This window comes from Platichthys flesus, chromosome 15 (genome assembly GCF_949316205.1).
Source record: "Platichthys flesus chromosome 15, fPlaFle2.1, whole genome shotgun sequence".
NCBI lineage: Eukaryota > Metazoa > Chordata > Actinopteri > Pleuronectiformes > Pleuronectidae > Platichthys > Platichthys flesus.
In genome coordinates, this window is record NC_084959.1 from 7,480,539 (window position 1) to 7,496,119 (window position 15,581).

The window sequence follows — 15,581 nt, forward strand, 5'->3', positions numbered from 1 at the left end:
GAGCCACTCAGGGCGGGGGAGAGCTGGCGAGGGTCCCGGGAGGGAGGGAGGCTAGCAAGCCAGCTAGGCGACGAGATGACTCCCCGACACGTCACTTCCCCTTCGTTTGCAGGCTAAGTCGTGTATTTCCTTCGTTTTGACTCGATGTGACGTTGATAAAAGTGCAGAATAATATATTAATTAAATGCTTATTAGGCTAGGTTGTGTTTAAAATAAAATTTATTAAAGAGATAATAAATTGTTGAGTGAGGCAGTTGTTCCCATTTAGCTCCACACAATTACCTCGATTTCTTATTTAAAAGACACTTTCCCTTCTCATTAAATAAAATATACTTTTGTTTGGGTTAATTATGATTTATTATGTACTTTGACCCGTTTGAAGTCTCCTATAAGAATCTCCAGGAGGACTCTACCATGAAAATGCAGCCAGGAGGGGAGGGGGGGGTGAATCATCTTGACGTCGTGAGGACATCTTTGGGCCGGACAGACAGGTTCCAATATGGCCGCTGCTCAGGAACTCCACTCCAGGAATGTGACACTGCTCAGACCCTGCAAGCCCGGACAGGAGGGAGCGATTCCGGGTTGGGATGAGGGTTGGAGAAGGGGTGGGATATGTCCCCTTTTCAGGATATAGATTTTATAAGGATAGAAAAGTATAGAAATACTTAATGGCCTTTCTATCAGCAGAATACAAAGAAATCACAACTACTGCTCAGGCGATGCATTGACAGGGGAATAAAGCACAATGCACATTTTACTACAATATGACTCAGCCAATCAGAGCAAGCTGTATCATTAGCTTTGTTATATTCTTAGATTATTCCCAGTGTTAGTTGCATTGTGGGTATTGCAGTCTTGGTGTTCTTAGGGTTTTTTGCACCGTGATGCTGACATCACAGTTCAAAGAGTTTTCCAGGTCACAACAAATACTTTGGTGCTGATGGTAATATTGATAAAACAAACAGGACACTCTATTTAAAGTAACAACAATGGGACAAAGGCAAATAAAGATTATTTCGATAAAATAGAGGACATACCAGAAGTGAACGCATGTGTAAACATTCAAGATTCAAGACTTGATTTTCATGTGCACACCAAACTGGGGTAAAGAGAAAAACATACACACATACATGTTACACACATTATTGTACTGGTTTAATAATCAAACAAAGTACAGATAACAAGGCCAGATAAATGTATATTTCAGAACATTCAGAAGTCTGGCTCATATGTTATTCATATAAACAAAGAAAGACATTTTCACACATTTAATAACATTTTATTTATTCAATTATCCTTTTGTGTGTGTTTATTACTAGAGAGATTATTATATTATTATATGAATATATCGTTTCGTCATTAATCATTTATAACAATGTTCTGTATAAATAAAGTATTAATTATTGTTATTATCAATAACTGTAAGCAAATGAATGGAACAGACCAATTGATTTTCAAATTAGTTCTCATTTACTTGTGTATATATACTTTTATAGTATTGAGGCTGTTAAATTTGGCATGTTTAATTCTAACCCAGGAAGAAAGAAAGAAAGAAAGAAAGAAAGAAAGAAGAAAGAACGAACTAATCAAATAAAATAAAGAAAGAAATGGTTTGCAGTTTTCCCGAGTCAGCACAGAATAGACAATTTAACTCCACTTGTTATTTCAAGTGCAGGTTTGCATATTCTATTCAAATCATATCCACGTCCGCCCTTTTCCCGGAAAAGCCTCCTGCAGGTGAGGTGGAGGTGGAGGAGGAGGAGGAGGAGGAGGAGGAAGAGGAGAAGCGAACAAAGGTGAAACACCGCGTCTATTACCGGAGTTACACATTTTGACTCGAACCAGCCTGGAGACTGGAGAAGTTTTCACATCATGTCGTTGACGCAGGAGTCCGTCCTGTCTCTGCTCGTGTCGGAGGGAGGCCGAGTGAAGAAGTCCGAGCTGGTGAGGAAGTTTAAAGACTCGGTGGACTGCGTGGACCCCGCACAGAAGGAGCGGAACAAGGAGCTTTTCAAGACCTTCGTCAACAACGTCGCCGTCGTCCGAGAAATCGACGGCGTCCGCTATGTCGTGGTAAAAAAAGTGTACCAGCATTTACTGGAGGGAGCCCAGACCGAGAGCGAGGAGGAGCCGGGAGGCGAAGGACCTGCGGGGGCAGGTGAGCAGCAGCGCCTACCTGTGCGGGACCAGGGCTCTGCGGGTCCTGGAGAAGACGAGCCAGATGGTCCTGACCTGGATCAGGCGAGTGAAAGTAGTGACAACCCCACCGAACCACTTTGTCCCATACAGCTGGCTCTGCGGAGGACCAGGTTCACGGACGTTAGGGTTAAACGGATGCTGCATTTTGAGGTACAGAGCCAGGGCACCAGTGGAGATGGTTGCTTTACAAGGGGTGAAGCAATAAAGTCCAAAACCATCCAGAGCAAACCTTTCGCCTTGCCCCTGAGATGCCCCCCCAGCGTCACTAGGGTGGAGGTCCACAAGCTGAAGGTGGACCATGATGATCCTCCTGAAGGTCCAACACCAGATGCCTACAGGTCCAAGAGAGGACCCCCCTCAGTGGAGGACAGGACGGGCAGCAGCGTGGGCTCACCCCAGCTCAGGAGGTTGGTGAAGAGCACCAAGGCGTCAGAGGAGCAGAAAGAGAACAGGGTTCCCTCCCTGGTTCCGCTGGAGCCGTCGGAGCATGAGTGGCTGGTCAAGTGTGCCGCCGGCCACTGGAGCCAGGCCTACGGCCTGCTGCTGAGAGACAGCCAGCTGGCCGAGAAGAGGGACTTCATGTCAGGGTTCACCGGCCTGCACTGGGCAGCCAAGTGGGGAAACAGTGACATGCTCACCAAGATTGTTGACCTGTCGAGGCAGGGGGGAGTGGAACTCGACATTAACGCGAGGACACATGGCGGTTACACTCCTCTGCACATTGCCGCCTTGCACGACCAGGAGTATATCATTGCCACGCTGGTCGGGGAGCACAACGCCGACGTGAGGGTCAGGGACAACTGCGGGAAAAGGGCCTACCACTATCTGCACAAGGGTGTTGCCAAGAGTGTAAGGGAGATGCTGAGTGAACCCAAGGTCCAGCCGGCTCCGGACAGGGCCCCGCCTGAGAGAGAAGAGCCGGAGCTGTTCCCAGATCTCCCCAAGGGTCTGCATTCAATAAGCCGTCTCTTCCAGCCGCACGTGACCGGCCTCAAGAAGAAGCCCAAGCAAAGGTCAGCGCTGTACTCCCTGAGCGACGACCCCGCTGAGGAGAGAGAGGACAGCGGCTTCAGAAAGAGAGTCCTGTCAGAAGCTTTGATCTAAAGGAAGAACTCGCCCTTGTCTCACTAGCAAGACGTATATTGACATTTTGCAGATTTTTGGGCCTTCTTTCACACACAAAAACTGAAAAATACTCAAATAATAATGATTTGAAGTATTAATTATATTAGTTGACGACTTCTGGAGATAATTCATTACCGGGAATGAGCAGATTTTAGATTCTTACACTAGGTTTCCGATAAGAGGCAAATCTAAAGGTGTGGGTTTCCAACTGTGATTCAGACGTGACTCAGAAAATATTCGACTTATTAATCATCATCTGTGGTCTCCTGGTCTTATCAGTCTTTCAGTCTTTATTAGGATTTTATATATAGTGAATTATTTTATATTGCAGCATTTCAGTTCAGGCAACAAAAAACTGCACCAATTTTGAAATTTATGGCAATCATTCAGGAATTTAACTTGATTTTTACAATGGCTGTCACAATCTATTTTTTGTCGTAAAAAGAAACGACTCTACAACAAAGACAGTTTGTTACTGATTCAACTTGTTGTCCTGTGTTTTCGTCTCGGAGTCAGAACTGAACAGAGAACGGTGAGATGGTCAGATTCTCGATTTCCAGATGCAAAAAAAAAGGAAGAGGGGGGTGTTGACTCATTCGGTAATCAAACCTGTAAAAGCAAACAAAATAAATTCAAAAAACTGTGAAATGTTTGTGTCTCTGAGGAGCCTTTAGAAAAACTCTCTTCCTCATCGCTTCACTTTATAAAAGATGAATAATTAAACGCTGTGAAGCGTTAAAGAGAACATCCGCCGGTTTTACCCTGGAAGAAAACAAACACTGAGTTTCTCATTGAGTCACATACATTTGACTGAAAATGGGCAGAGGCTGTGTTATTCATTCGGGTGTGTGTGGGTATTTCATAAATCATTAGACTCCTTGTACGTGTTAAAACCCCTGAAAAACAGTTAAGGTATTTCTTTTTTTGGCTTGTTGAGACTTGATTCAGCCAGATGTGCAGCTGTCTGGGGATGACAGTGTGTTTGTGTGTGTTTGCACATGCACTTCTGAAAGTGTGTGTGTGTGTATGTCTATCTATAGTCATGATTGAATTTTGGTTCAATACAGTATTTGTGAGGACATTTAGGATGGTCCTCACAAAGGCCTTTTTGAGGGTTAAGACCTGGTTTTAGAGTTTGGGCTAGAATCAGGTGTGTGTGTGTGTGTGTGTGTGTGTGTGTGTGTGTGTGTGTGTTTGCTCCTGTACTTATACCTTTGTGAGGACCATTTAACCATAGACCCTAGAGAGTGAGGACATGTTTGTAAAAAGGACATTTTAACCAGATCCCACTTTTTCAAAGGTCTGTTTGAGGGTTAAGACTCAAGGCTTAGGGTAAGGCATTTAGCTTGGAAGGTTAAGGTTAGGGTAAGGGGCTTTGCAATGTATGATGCTGATGAGTGTCCTCACTAAGATAGAAGTACAAATGTGCGTGTGTGTGTTTTTTTAATAGCAGAAAGAGAAGAGGAGCATTCATCTTCAGAAGTGACGCTGCTGCCTCCTCCCCTGTCTGTCCGGGCTCATCTTCCTCAACAGATATGACTACGTGTCACCAAATAGAAGCTGACAAGTTGCCGAAGAAGACATGCTTAGTCAGCAGAAAAGCAATAGCAGTGTTTAGTAATGGTATTTGCATCCTGTGTTCGCCCTCATTCTCCCATTGCTCCCCCCCGTCCCCAACCAGAGTGGTCTGATGTCTCATGACGTCACTTCCCCAGCAGCATACATCGTCTTTACGTCAAGACGATGTTTTCATCTCAGAGCCTCGAGGTGTTATTAAGCAAATGTTCTTTTCTGCTGCTGCTGCTGCCCGGAGGAGAAAGGCCGGCACATGGTCAGCAGCATGAGCCAGATGTAAGACCTTTGAATCAAATACACAGCAACACCATGATGTTAAATTACAAAGTTAGTGTAGCGTCAGTATATTGATTCAACACATGTTACATAATAATTGGTGTTTTTGTAGTGTGGGAGCTCCTGGACAGGGACACGCTAGCCGTTTCCCTTTGCGTCCAGTGTTAATGCTAAGCTAAGCTAAATGCCTCCTGGCTTCAGCTTGGCACCGAACGCACAAACATGAGAGTGATATCAATCTTCTTCTTTAATTATTGGCAAGAAAGTTACAATACAGGTTTCTTGTTTTTGTCGATATGGAGGCGGTTGGGTTAGAGGTTATTAATATAATAATAGCATCTGTAATTTCTGTAATGTTATTGGGTTCATAAAATCCTCTGACCTGTTTCTCCATGGCTCCTTTAAAAGGTGCATCTATACAATCTACTCAGGACCGTGTAATGCAGACCAATACATCAGTCCTGCCATACCATAAGAAATACACATTTTATTTGTATAGCACCTTTAATGATTCTTAAAAAAACACTTGACACTTTGACATTGTTGAAAATGTGCAAATTAAATGATATGGAAATGATTGAGATTGTCGTTAAAGTTAATTAGTCATTTTCTTTTTGCCGTTCGATCGGGGTCAGAATATTAGGTACGCCTCAATTAGTCCAGCACAACCCCCCATTTAACCATGACCCAATTTGAATAACACTGTCAGTGTCAAAATAACGAGGCGGATCCGGAATGCTAAACCACATCCCTGTGTGTGTGTGTGTGTGTGTGTGTGTGTGTGTGTGTGTGTGTGTGTGTGTGTGTGTGTGTGTGTGTGTGTGTGTGTGTGTGTGTGTGTGTGTGTGTGTGTGTGTGTGTGTGTGTGTGTGTGTGTGTGTGTGTGTGTGTGTGTGTGTGTGTGTGTGTGTGTGTGTGTGTGTGTGTGTGTGTGTGGGTTGTTACATTAGCTTTGACTATAGCAGAGCTTGAACAAAAACATATGCTGTCATTAAATCATGGTGATATAAAACCAGCACAGTTTTACAAGCTGCAGTTTCACCACTGATGTGTGTGTTAAAGGTTGATGGAGGAGTTCAGGGTTCAGGCTTAAAAAATGAAGCCGCTGATCCGAATAATCCCTGAGTCACCGGGTTATAGATACAGTACATAACCTGACTGACCGGCAGACCCTGACGATTATGACACAGTTATTCTGATGGAGGCAATACAAAATTACAATCTCTGCTTCTGTCATTGCTGACGTTGATGTTTCATCCACCATAACTCTGGAGACAAAGGGACAAAGCACCTCATTATCCAGCAATGTGACAGAGGTGCTGCTGCTGTGCTCAGGCCGCCATGTCCCCCCCCCCCCCCTACCCACACACACACACACAGAATGCTACGCCTATGTGGCAACTGCTAAACCTGATTATCATGCAATTAGAGTATGACAAAGATCTTTCTTGTTTAGAATTCCCTGTGTTGTGTTAAATGTCCCTGTGGCCGTGATGGAGGTGGAGGTCTTGCCTAAGTGCTGTCCACTGTCTCTCCCTGGCCTCCTGGGGTTTCCCCTCCCTGTACTTGCCAAACACCAAAGCCATTTTTCATACTCAACCCATTCAGTTCATTCTTTTAATCAGCTTATGTTGTCACTGACACACAAATTGGAGGGACTTCTGCTGTGAGCAAACAAGGTCGAGTGGCGTGAGAAAGATGAGGGAGATACAAGGTGTCCCCAAAATTTTTCATTCCCTTTTTTACAGACTATATTATATAGAGTAAATAAACAGTATTTGCTGTAAAATATGAGAGCGGTATTGTTGGGATTTTAAGGTGTGAATACGAGGAAATTGTTTCAACAAATACATTTGAATTTAAATGTAGGAGGAAAAACAGTGAATTAGTGGGTTCTCACAGGCAGTGTGCCCTCTGTTCCTACAGAGGGCAGAGATGAACTCTGAATAAACCCGACCACTGAGGGAAAGTCAGACCTCATCACAGGTGTCTCCCGCTCTGAGTGAGTGAAACATTTTCTTTTCCAAGTTCCCTGTGGAAAATAAGAAATGTAAAAACACCAGAATCAGAGTGAGAGCTTAATTTATTCACAATATTACAAACATCATGGAATTTACAACTCCACACAGGCACAAAAACACAACTCGCACTCTCAACAGAACAGGAGTGAAATTAAGCAGAACAAAACGTGGATTTAGAAATGTCTCTGCTGTCGTCCCACCAGCTGCGACTCACTGAAATATGTCTTTCCTTGTTGGGTTTTAAACAGATTCTGTTTATATCTATTTCACACGCCTGCAGCATTCACAATGAAATCCCCCCCAACTTAAGTATAATCCTACTTCCAAAAATGCAGCCACCTTTTCTGCTACCCGAGCTGTTGTCAAATGTTTGCTGCACATGCATCAACAACTAATACAAATGAGTATTTATCCATGTGCTGCTCCTTGTGGGAGTATTTCTCCTTGCAGTCTTCGCCTTCTCCAAAATGTTGGTCTTTTGCATACTTTAGGAATTCCAGCTCGCTGCAGGGAACAACACGAGAGTCCTTTCTAAACCCTCGGCCCTGCGTCAGCACAAAGACCAAAACAAACATACATTTGTTAAGCAAACTGAGGGACACGGGCGTAAATCTCCACAGAAATGTTTCTGGGGCGGGGGGGTGGGGGGTGAAACTGTTTAGCTAAAAACATGATCATATTTCTAGGGGTAGAGGAGTTTTCGCTTTCTGGGGAAAACTTGCTTTTTAGTTGTCCACTTGTTTGACGTTTTTTGTTGTTAGTCAATAAATATACACAACCGTCAACCCATACACTGGATCACTTAAATATTCTGATAATCTTATGACTTCATAGGATTTTTGTTGAAAACTAACGCAGCAAACACAGAGAGAAGTTCTGTCTTTTTCTGTTCTGACAACGAGACAAAATTCATGATTTCAAATACACACACACACACAGACACACACACTCACGACAGCTCACATCTTTATCAAACAACTATCCCGTGTGTCTGGTTGAGGAATCAATACAAAAGAAATTAAATACAGCCATCAACAACTAATTACAAATATCAATGATGAAGTACAGATGCTGTTCAAACATGTGAGATTCTCGTGGGGAAAGTGATTTGTGTTTTCAAGAAGAGCTTTTTAATTACTTATGTGTTTAGATAAACTTCAGGGTTCGATGTGTCTACTCTGGGCCAGCTGTGGAGATAGTGAATAAAGAATCTGTTTAAGACACCTGTCGTTAAGATTGTGGACTTTCCGCTTATTAAAAAAGTAATTTCAAGGATCACGTGTCACTTCTGCGACAAAGACGTCGATATAATCGCTGCTTAGCTATAAACGGCATTCATGAGGTTCAGTACCTCAGTACGAGGAAGTAGCTCCAGCATGAAATCATCAACACTTAATAACGTGAAGTAAGAAATTAACCATAAACAAATTTGAACTCAAACCATATCGTTGCTGTGTGTGCTCAGGTACCTTTACCTCACCACCTTTAATAAAACTTAAAGTAAACTCCTATTTAAAGTGAATGGCAAAACAAAGAGGATAAGTAAAATAACAAAATAAAAAAAGGTGTTTAACTGGATGGAGTAAGGCTGTCACTTGAATTTACTTTTGAAAGAAATCTGATTTGAAGAAATGTTCATTTTTGTATCATTACAAAGTGCTTTTTTTCATTTCACCTTTTTTGGTTTTTAGTGCCTTAATTTGAAACATTAAAAAATAAGAACATTAAGATGATATCTTCTATATCTATTTTACATTTTACTGACATGATACAGTACGTCGCCCCCCTCAGGCCACTCTCTTTCACTGAAGCCCTATACAATCTTAAAGCTTATTACAGGTTTCCACGGGTGCAGATTCAGGGCTAGAGCACTACCATCATCCTAATGAAAACACGAGGAGGACAGTTACTGAATAGCTAACAGGGGACGCAAGGTTTCCACACGGCAGCTCTAATGGAAAACGCTCCACCGCAACAGCAAGGCACACAGAGAAACAGAAAACAGGCGTTCTGTTTAAAGTCAAAGGAAACGAGTACAGCAGGGGCCGAGTCCTCAGATGCAGATTGTGCAGACTGAGAGGGACGTTGGGTGGAAAAGTGGGTGAGCCTCCTGGGCGCCCGCCGGGGGGGGGGAAGGCATCGAGCTTCAGTCTCAACAGTCTTTTACGCTCATCTCATGTAGAGCCTATGGTTGTGAGAAGAGGAGCTGACTACATGATCATTTCCCCTGCTCGCTTCTTTTAAAAGGAAAAAAGAAAGTCATGACAGGGTGCGAAGGGGTTCGGGATATCAGCTCCAACATTTATAATCCATGTGTATGTGGCACAGACAAAACTTCTGCACCTCCTATTTCAAGGCAAGTAAAGAACGAGAGGAGACATCTTCAGCTCCCTCACAGGTGGAGGCTGTTAGAGAGCCCCTCCAGCTGCTCCTCTCCCAGCCTCTGCTTCTCCTCCAGGTCCTTCTGCTGGATGAGCAGCGAGGCCTTGGTCTGGACAAACCTCCGGTAGTCCTGCAGCTGCTCGGCCGACAGCTGGCGCGACAGGAAGGTGGAGACCAGGTTCTCTCGGCGGTCCAGGTTATCCTTCAGATCTTTGGCATCCTCCCTCTGTTTGCACAGCAGACGGTGGCGACTGTCCAGAGATTGCTGAGTGGAGAGATGAGGAGAGATGAAAACTAAAAATCATCCCTGAGTTTAAATTATACTATTATTATATTACACTGGGGACAAAGACATACGTTAGATCTTACTGCTTACAAGTAGTTGTGTATAATATTTCAAATACTATTTGTATACTGATTTTACAAGGACAGAGTATTAAGATATCTAATAAAAAAAGCGTTATTTTCTACCAGATTTGCTTTTTTAAACGAAAGGTGATATGTCACACAAGCTGAAAAAGTTGTCCGATCATGTTTCAAACAGCCACAGGTCAGAAGGTGCAGTCTTTCCTTGTGTCAACAGAGGGCAGGGTAGATATAAATGCCATCGAAACCAGGCTGCAGTTTCGGTGAGTCAGTGTAAATACCAGTGTTGCTGATAACAGCAGGAAAACAAATGAGCCCTCTAACAAGCCCTCAGTACGCAACACGTTCAGCCAGGCTTTTACAGATGGTCAAACCAACAAAGAGCCCTTTCAGGGGTAAATCTAGAAATCGAAGGCAACCATGCAGAACTAAATTGATGCTGAAAATGACTGGGATTCAGACTCAAACAGGATAATCAGAGATAATCACATTCACGATGATGTGTGAGGAAAAATAACAGGCCCTAATGACTGACAGCCAAAATGATTTCTCTATACTAAACCATTTAGAAACAAACTGCAATCAACAAATAATGGTCTCCTATTGTCCGATAAATATTCAGGCTCAAACAGAGATAAGCTCATAATGGCCAATTAAACACTGATAAACCTGACAACGTGTTTTGAATTCCACACGGCAGGAAAACCTTGACTCCATTAAAGTCACCCTTCAACTTTTCCCAAGTGCCCTGTTTGCTGTTCTAAGGTAAACAGAAGGAGAGAATATCTGAGGGCATGGGAGCAGCAGCGCACTTCCAACGCTCATGATTGTTTTTCAGTGGAGTGTATTGAGCCGCACTCACTGTATCATATTATTCCACCAGGAGCACTCGCGGGCAGAACGCTTTTACTCTCATACATCAGCGTTTACGTGCAAACAGCTTCAGGCAGAGGAGGCGGGACCATAAACGTGCAGGGTCATAATTTACAGAGCCTGTGGTGGTGCATTAGAGCACATCAGCAGGTGACCTGTAACCCCAAATATCAGTCAAAGTATGTTTCACGTTCAGTCACAATCTGTGTGTTTGTACTGTGATAGATATTAACAGCTTGTGTGATATGAGCTGAGAATAATCTGTGTTTTTGAGGACTGGCTGCTTGAGTTGTGACAAGGATCATGTGAATGTGTTGTTCTTGAGCAGAATCTCAGGTTTTAGAACGTCATTGAATGCAACAATCATCTATTAGGCTTATCCTTTAAGTGTCAGGGGGCTGGAGCCATTACCAAATGACATATGGTGAGAGGTGATCGCCCCTGTATCATTAACAGATATGTGACAAACAACCATTCGCATACAAACTCACACCTTTAGTGGTTTCAGATACTCTAATTAACCTAACCCCTTTGGACTGTGGGAGGAAGCCAGAGAAAAGCCACACAGGCATGGGGAGAACATGCAAACTCCACACAGATAGGCCTTGGGATTCGAACCGACAACATGTTCTGCACCATTGTGCTGCCCCCACAAACAGGCATTTTGAATCCACAATGCAATTAAGTATGCAACTTGATAGAATATTAAAGCATTCAATTATCCGAGTTGAGTTTAAGTCATTACAAGCTATTTCTTATGCATACACAAAGAAAAATTCCAAAAGACCATTAACTCTACTCGAACCCAAAAATTAGGACCGGTCCCTCACCTTCTCCTCAGCATCAGTGTGCTGGTCCACGGTGCTCAGGGCATTCTGCACCCTGGCCAGCCGAGCTGAGAGGCACAACAGCAGGCTCACCACCCTCTCCAGGTCTCCTATGAACAGGTTGTACCTCTCCAGCTCCACGGGCAGACAGCGCTCACGGACCAGCACCTCCAGCGCCTCCCCACAGGCCGTGTTCTCCTGGATCTCTGCCTGGAGGGCGCCGCGTGCCTCTTCCAGCGAACGCAGACGCTCCTCAATACAAGCCACTATTTGATGCTGTGAATTCAAGCAGAGAGGAGACATTGATAGGGATTTTAGATAATGGTCCCATAACACATTGATGAATATAAATACTTAATCATCATTTTAGATTCCAGGCGAAACCATTTAAAATATTTACTTAGCATTTACTGTTCAGGATAGTCAGGAAAAAGGAGGAGATGGTTTGCTAAGCCAAACATTGGACAAGTGGGAGACAGTGATAAGAGGCAGCCGGTACGTCATGTGATAAGAGACACAGCTATCTCTGAGTCCACTTAAGGCCAAATAGCAACCAGATGGTATGAGCCAAGTTTGTGTAAAAAAGAGTTTAATGTTTTATGAGGCCCTGTTTGATTTGTCCTCGTCTTGCCTGCGCCTGCAGCAGAGCAGAGACTATTTTACAGTATATTGCCTCTTATTAGCAAAAATACACACTAATGTTGTTTTGTGAAACAATACTCCTGACCACCCAGTGTAGTTGCAGAAATTATAATTACCTTCTTCTCAATGATGTCACTTTTGCTCTGCAGGTCTGCACACTGAGGTTTGAGGTCGTCAGTAGCAGAAAGACAATTGGACGATTCAGCTCCTTTGATCCCTTCCGCACTGAAAAACAAGGACAGGTTTAGGTCAGGATAACTTTCAGGTACTCTGATCTAGAACCCGACCGATTTATCGGTTGTTCAATAACTATTGGCTTATGTGAGCCTTTCACAGACATATCGGTATCTGCAGTTAATATATAATAATATATGAATACAAATATAATATTTGACTTTACAGAATAAAACTACAGTCTCAGAAACGATTTACTTCTTAATATGGGCATCGGCACCTCCATATTACTAACAGTCAGGCTCTACTTACTGTTATAACAAATAATTCCTGTTATCACAATACATAACATGCTCAAAGGTAGTTACTGCTTCGCCTGCACCACATATACAGTCGTACCTTCACACGCACTGGACTTTGAGCAAGACCCAGGTGGTATTTACTGATGCATTTGCACATTCTTCGTGTATCTGAAGTATGCTTACACTGGCAGAAATCTGAGTGCTTGTACAGCAGCAAGCCGATATCCAGGTCTGTCTGCACATGTGATTCAACAAAAAGGTAACCCAGCACTGGTGGAGCTCTGGACATTAGGATTTCACCAGTATTACATTTATGGAGGAGCATTAAACTAAGAGTCCTAATCGACTTAGCTGCAGCAGCACCAAGTCAACTTTAACATAGTTTGAAAGGTGTGAATGAAATGAGTTATTATTTTACCATCTACATATATGTGTATAAACAGAACAAGATAAAGGAGAAAATGTTGCTTTAGAGAATGTGTTTTTTTCTCTTCTCTACATCAGGCAGTAAAATGCTCTCAACAGACCACTCAGAGTTTATGAACAGTATGACTGCCACCGCTGCTGATATATTTCAGGACATTGATGGTTACCTCTCTGCAGCTCCCCTCTGCTCTTGTTTCTTTTTGTAGTGCTCCTCCATCAGAAGCGTGTCCTCTGACAGCAGCTGCTCCATCAGCATCAACGCTGTCTTACGATTGGTCAGTGGGTAGAGGACCGTGGCCAGAGACTGGTCGGCGTTGACCACTGCTACTACAAGCTCCTCCCACCGATCTTTCTTACTGGGCTCCTCAAGGCTCTTCGTATCTCCCTCCGGCGCTCCCCTCTCCTCCAGCTCCCGCATTTCTCCTGACTTCTCATCCTCCGTTTCTGTATTGTCCTCCTCTTCTGACCGCTGAGTGACGTCCGCATCGGAGACGGAGGTGCAGGGAGACACAGAGGTCTCGCTTGTCTGTGTTTGAGGAGCCGAGCAGGTGGACTCATCCTCAAAAACGCTGTCTGTCAGCAGCACATCCTGGACCTCCTCTTTGATATGTTCCTCTGGAGGCAGGATCCACAGCGACGGATCCGTGGTGACGCCGCAGCTCAGAGACACTTCGTGATTTGAATTTGGTGTTGGGATGTCACTGCTTGTTTCATCCACTGACTCCTCTCTCTCTGATCCAGTCACAGAAAGAGAAGTCCTGACTCGACTGGAAGTGAAACAAATTATGATTTAGTATCACATAAGAGCAAAATCATATTTGCAGAATCACAAACACCTGAAAAAGTTCATTTTAGCCTAGTGAGTTGCATGAAGGTTGAAGGTTATCTGCAGCGATATGGGGTTTAATCTTACCTGTAGCCAGGTTTATTTTCACAAGGAACCTTTGTCTGGGTAGGGGTGGACGAGGTGGATTTGATCTCCCCCTCTCTGGTCTCTAAACCTCTGGGAGAAGGTGGATTAGATGAAGTCTCGCTGGGCGGTCTGATGGACTTGAACTCATCTGTGACCGGGCCGAGAGATCTAGGAGATCCAGAGTGAACCCTGACCCTGGAAGAGGAGCAGGGCGCTGGGGAGGTGGATCTACTCAAGGTGCTTGCTACTAATGTTGCGTTCTCCCCCGGTTCTGAGCTCTGACTCATCTGGGATCTTTTCTGGGTTTGGTTTTGTATCTGTCCCTGAGTGTTCTTCTGACCAATAATCTCTGGTTCTTTTCCTGCCTGCTCGGTTAGATATTGTTTCTTCCTCCTGCTTTCCAATCGCTGGGCTTCTCGGACTTCAGCAATAAACGAAAAACTCCTCTTGTCTACTTCTGGGCCTCCGGGTCCAGTCGATTGTCTCCACAGTTGATCTAGCTGCTCAGAACTTTTACTCAAAGCTGAGGGTTTTGTTAATTTTAATACCCCAAGCTCTTCCATGGACTTCCCCCTCTGTGCAACCACACGGGCAGACGGCTGGCTCTCTGAGATGGGCTTTACTGAGGGATTCTCAGTGGTATTTGTCTGTGGACTGAAATAGACATAAATTGTCAAATGTGAGAAATACAACATGCGACTCATACACACTATGATTAATTCAGGACAGGAAATCCATAGAAACTGGCACATTTCTCTCATATATTCCTTGAGAGCAAAAACATGTTTGAGTCAATGATTCTTCTGATGGAGCTTTTGCATAAATCTTTTGAAAGGAATGCTGCTTTGCTGGAGCAGGTGGGTGTTGAATTTCCACTGCCACAGTGAATCAAGCAGAGATTTATAGTCTGTGCCACAGTGCACACATCACTGACCTAAGACTCTCCTGACCTAAAACCACTAAAAATGTCCCAACATGTCTGCAGCGCTGGTACATACCTACAGGTTTCCATAGTATTAACTGGTAATGGATCCTTTTCGTAGTTGTGGGCCTGCAGAATCAGAGGAGGAACAAAAAGGTTTAAGATACACATTTATGATTTTCCTCTGAACTCAATAGCAGATAATGTGGAAGCCAAAAATGGGTCAGAAATATCTTTGTTTGCTTGATTAGATAATTCTCACATCAAATTTTTGACTAATATCTACCACTGTCTGGAAATGACATACCTGAAACGCATGTGGTGTGGATGTTGATCTGTTCCTGCAGAAACTCAGAGGATCTGGCTGGTCCAAGAGACTCTCTACTGAGGCAGCCCTCCCCTGATATGGCCCTCGACTCTCCCTCCATCTTGGCTGATTCGACTGGACAGTGTATTGGCCTGAACAAGACTGTGCTGAGAAGAACTGTGCATACCTGTTTAAACGAAAATCAAAAGAGAATAGTGAAAATGTGTGATGCAAACAAACAAAAAACTGTT

General features: G+C 43.7%; 2 protein-coding genes across 2 annotated transcripts in view; one reads left to right on the forward strand and one right to left on the reverse strand.

Moving 5' to 3' along the window:
* The first annotated feature begins 1,445 nt into the window (after positions 1-1,445).
* LOC133970220 (ankyrin repeat domain-containing protein SOWAHA-like) lies at positions 1,446-3,972 on the forward strand. The gene has a single exon (XM_062407114.1). It carries the CDS (start codon positions 1,873-1,875, stop codon positions 3,301-3,303), a length of 1,431 nt encoding a protein of 476 aa, XP_062263098.1. The 5' UTR covers positions 1,446-1,872; the 3' UTR covers positions 3,304-3,972.
* A 3,268-nt stretch (positions 3,973-7,240) lies between these two features.
* The window catches only part of shroom1 (shroom family member 1), a 29,806-nt gene continuing 21,465 nt past the window's right edge, over positions 7,241-15,581 (reverse strand). Inside the window, exons 3-9 of the mRNA XM_062405727.1 lie at positions 15,331-15,517; positions 15,100-15,152; positions 14,102-14,755; positions 13,356-13,955; positions 12,403-12,511; positions 11,648-11,920; positions 7,241-9,843 (exon numbers count right to left, since the gene is read on the reverse strand). Of these exons, the coding sequence (XP_062261711.1) occupies positions 9,589-9,843; positions 11,648-11,920; positions 12,403-12,511; positions 13,356-13,955; positions 14,102-14,755; positions 15,100-15,152; positions 15,331-15,517 (2,131 nt within the window). The 3' untranslated portion in view covers positions 7,241-9,588. The remainder of the gene's footprint in view (positions 9,844-11,647; positions 11,921-12,402; positions 12,512-13,355; positions 13,956-14,101; positions 14,756-15,099; positions 15,153-15,330; positions 15,518-15,581) is intronic.

Excerpts from the sequence above, each read along its gene's own strand:
- LOC133970220 (XM_062407114.1), top strand. The coding sequence starts at position 1,873 with ATGTCGTTGACGCAGGAGTCCGTCCTGTCTCTGCTCGTGTCGGAGGGA.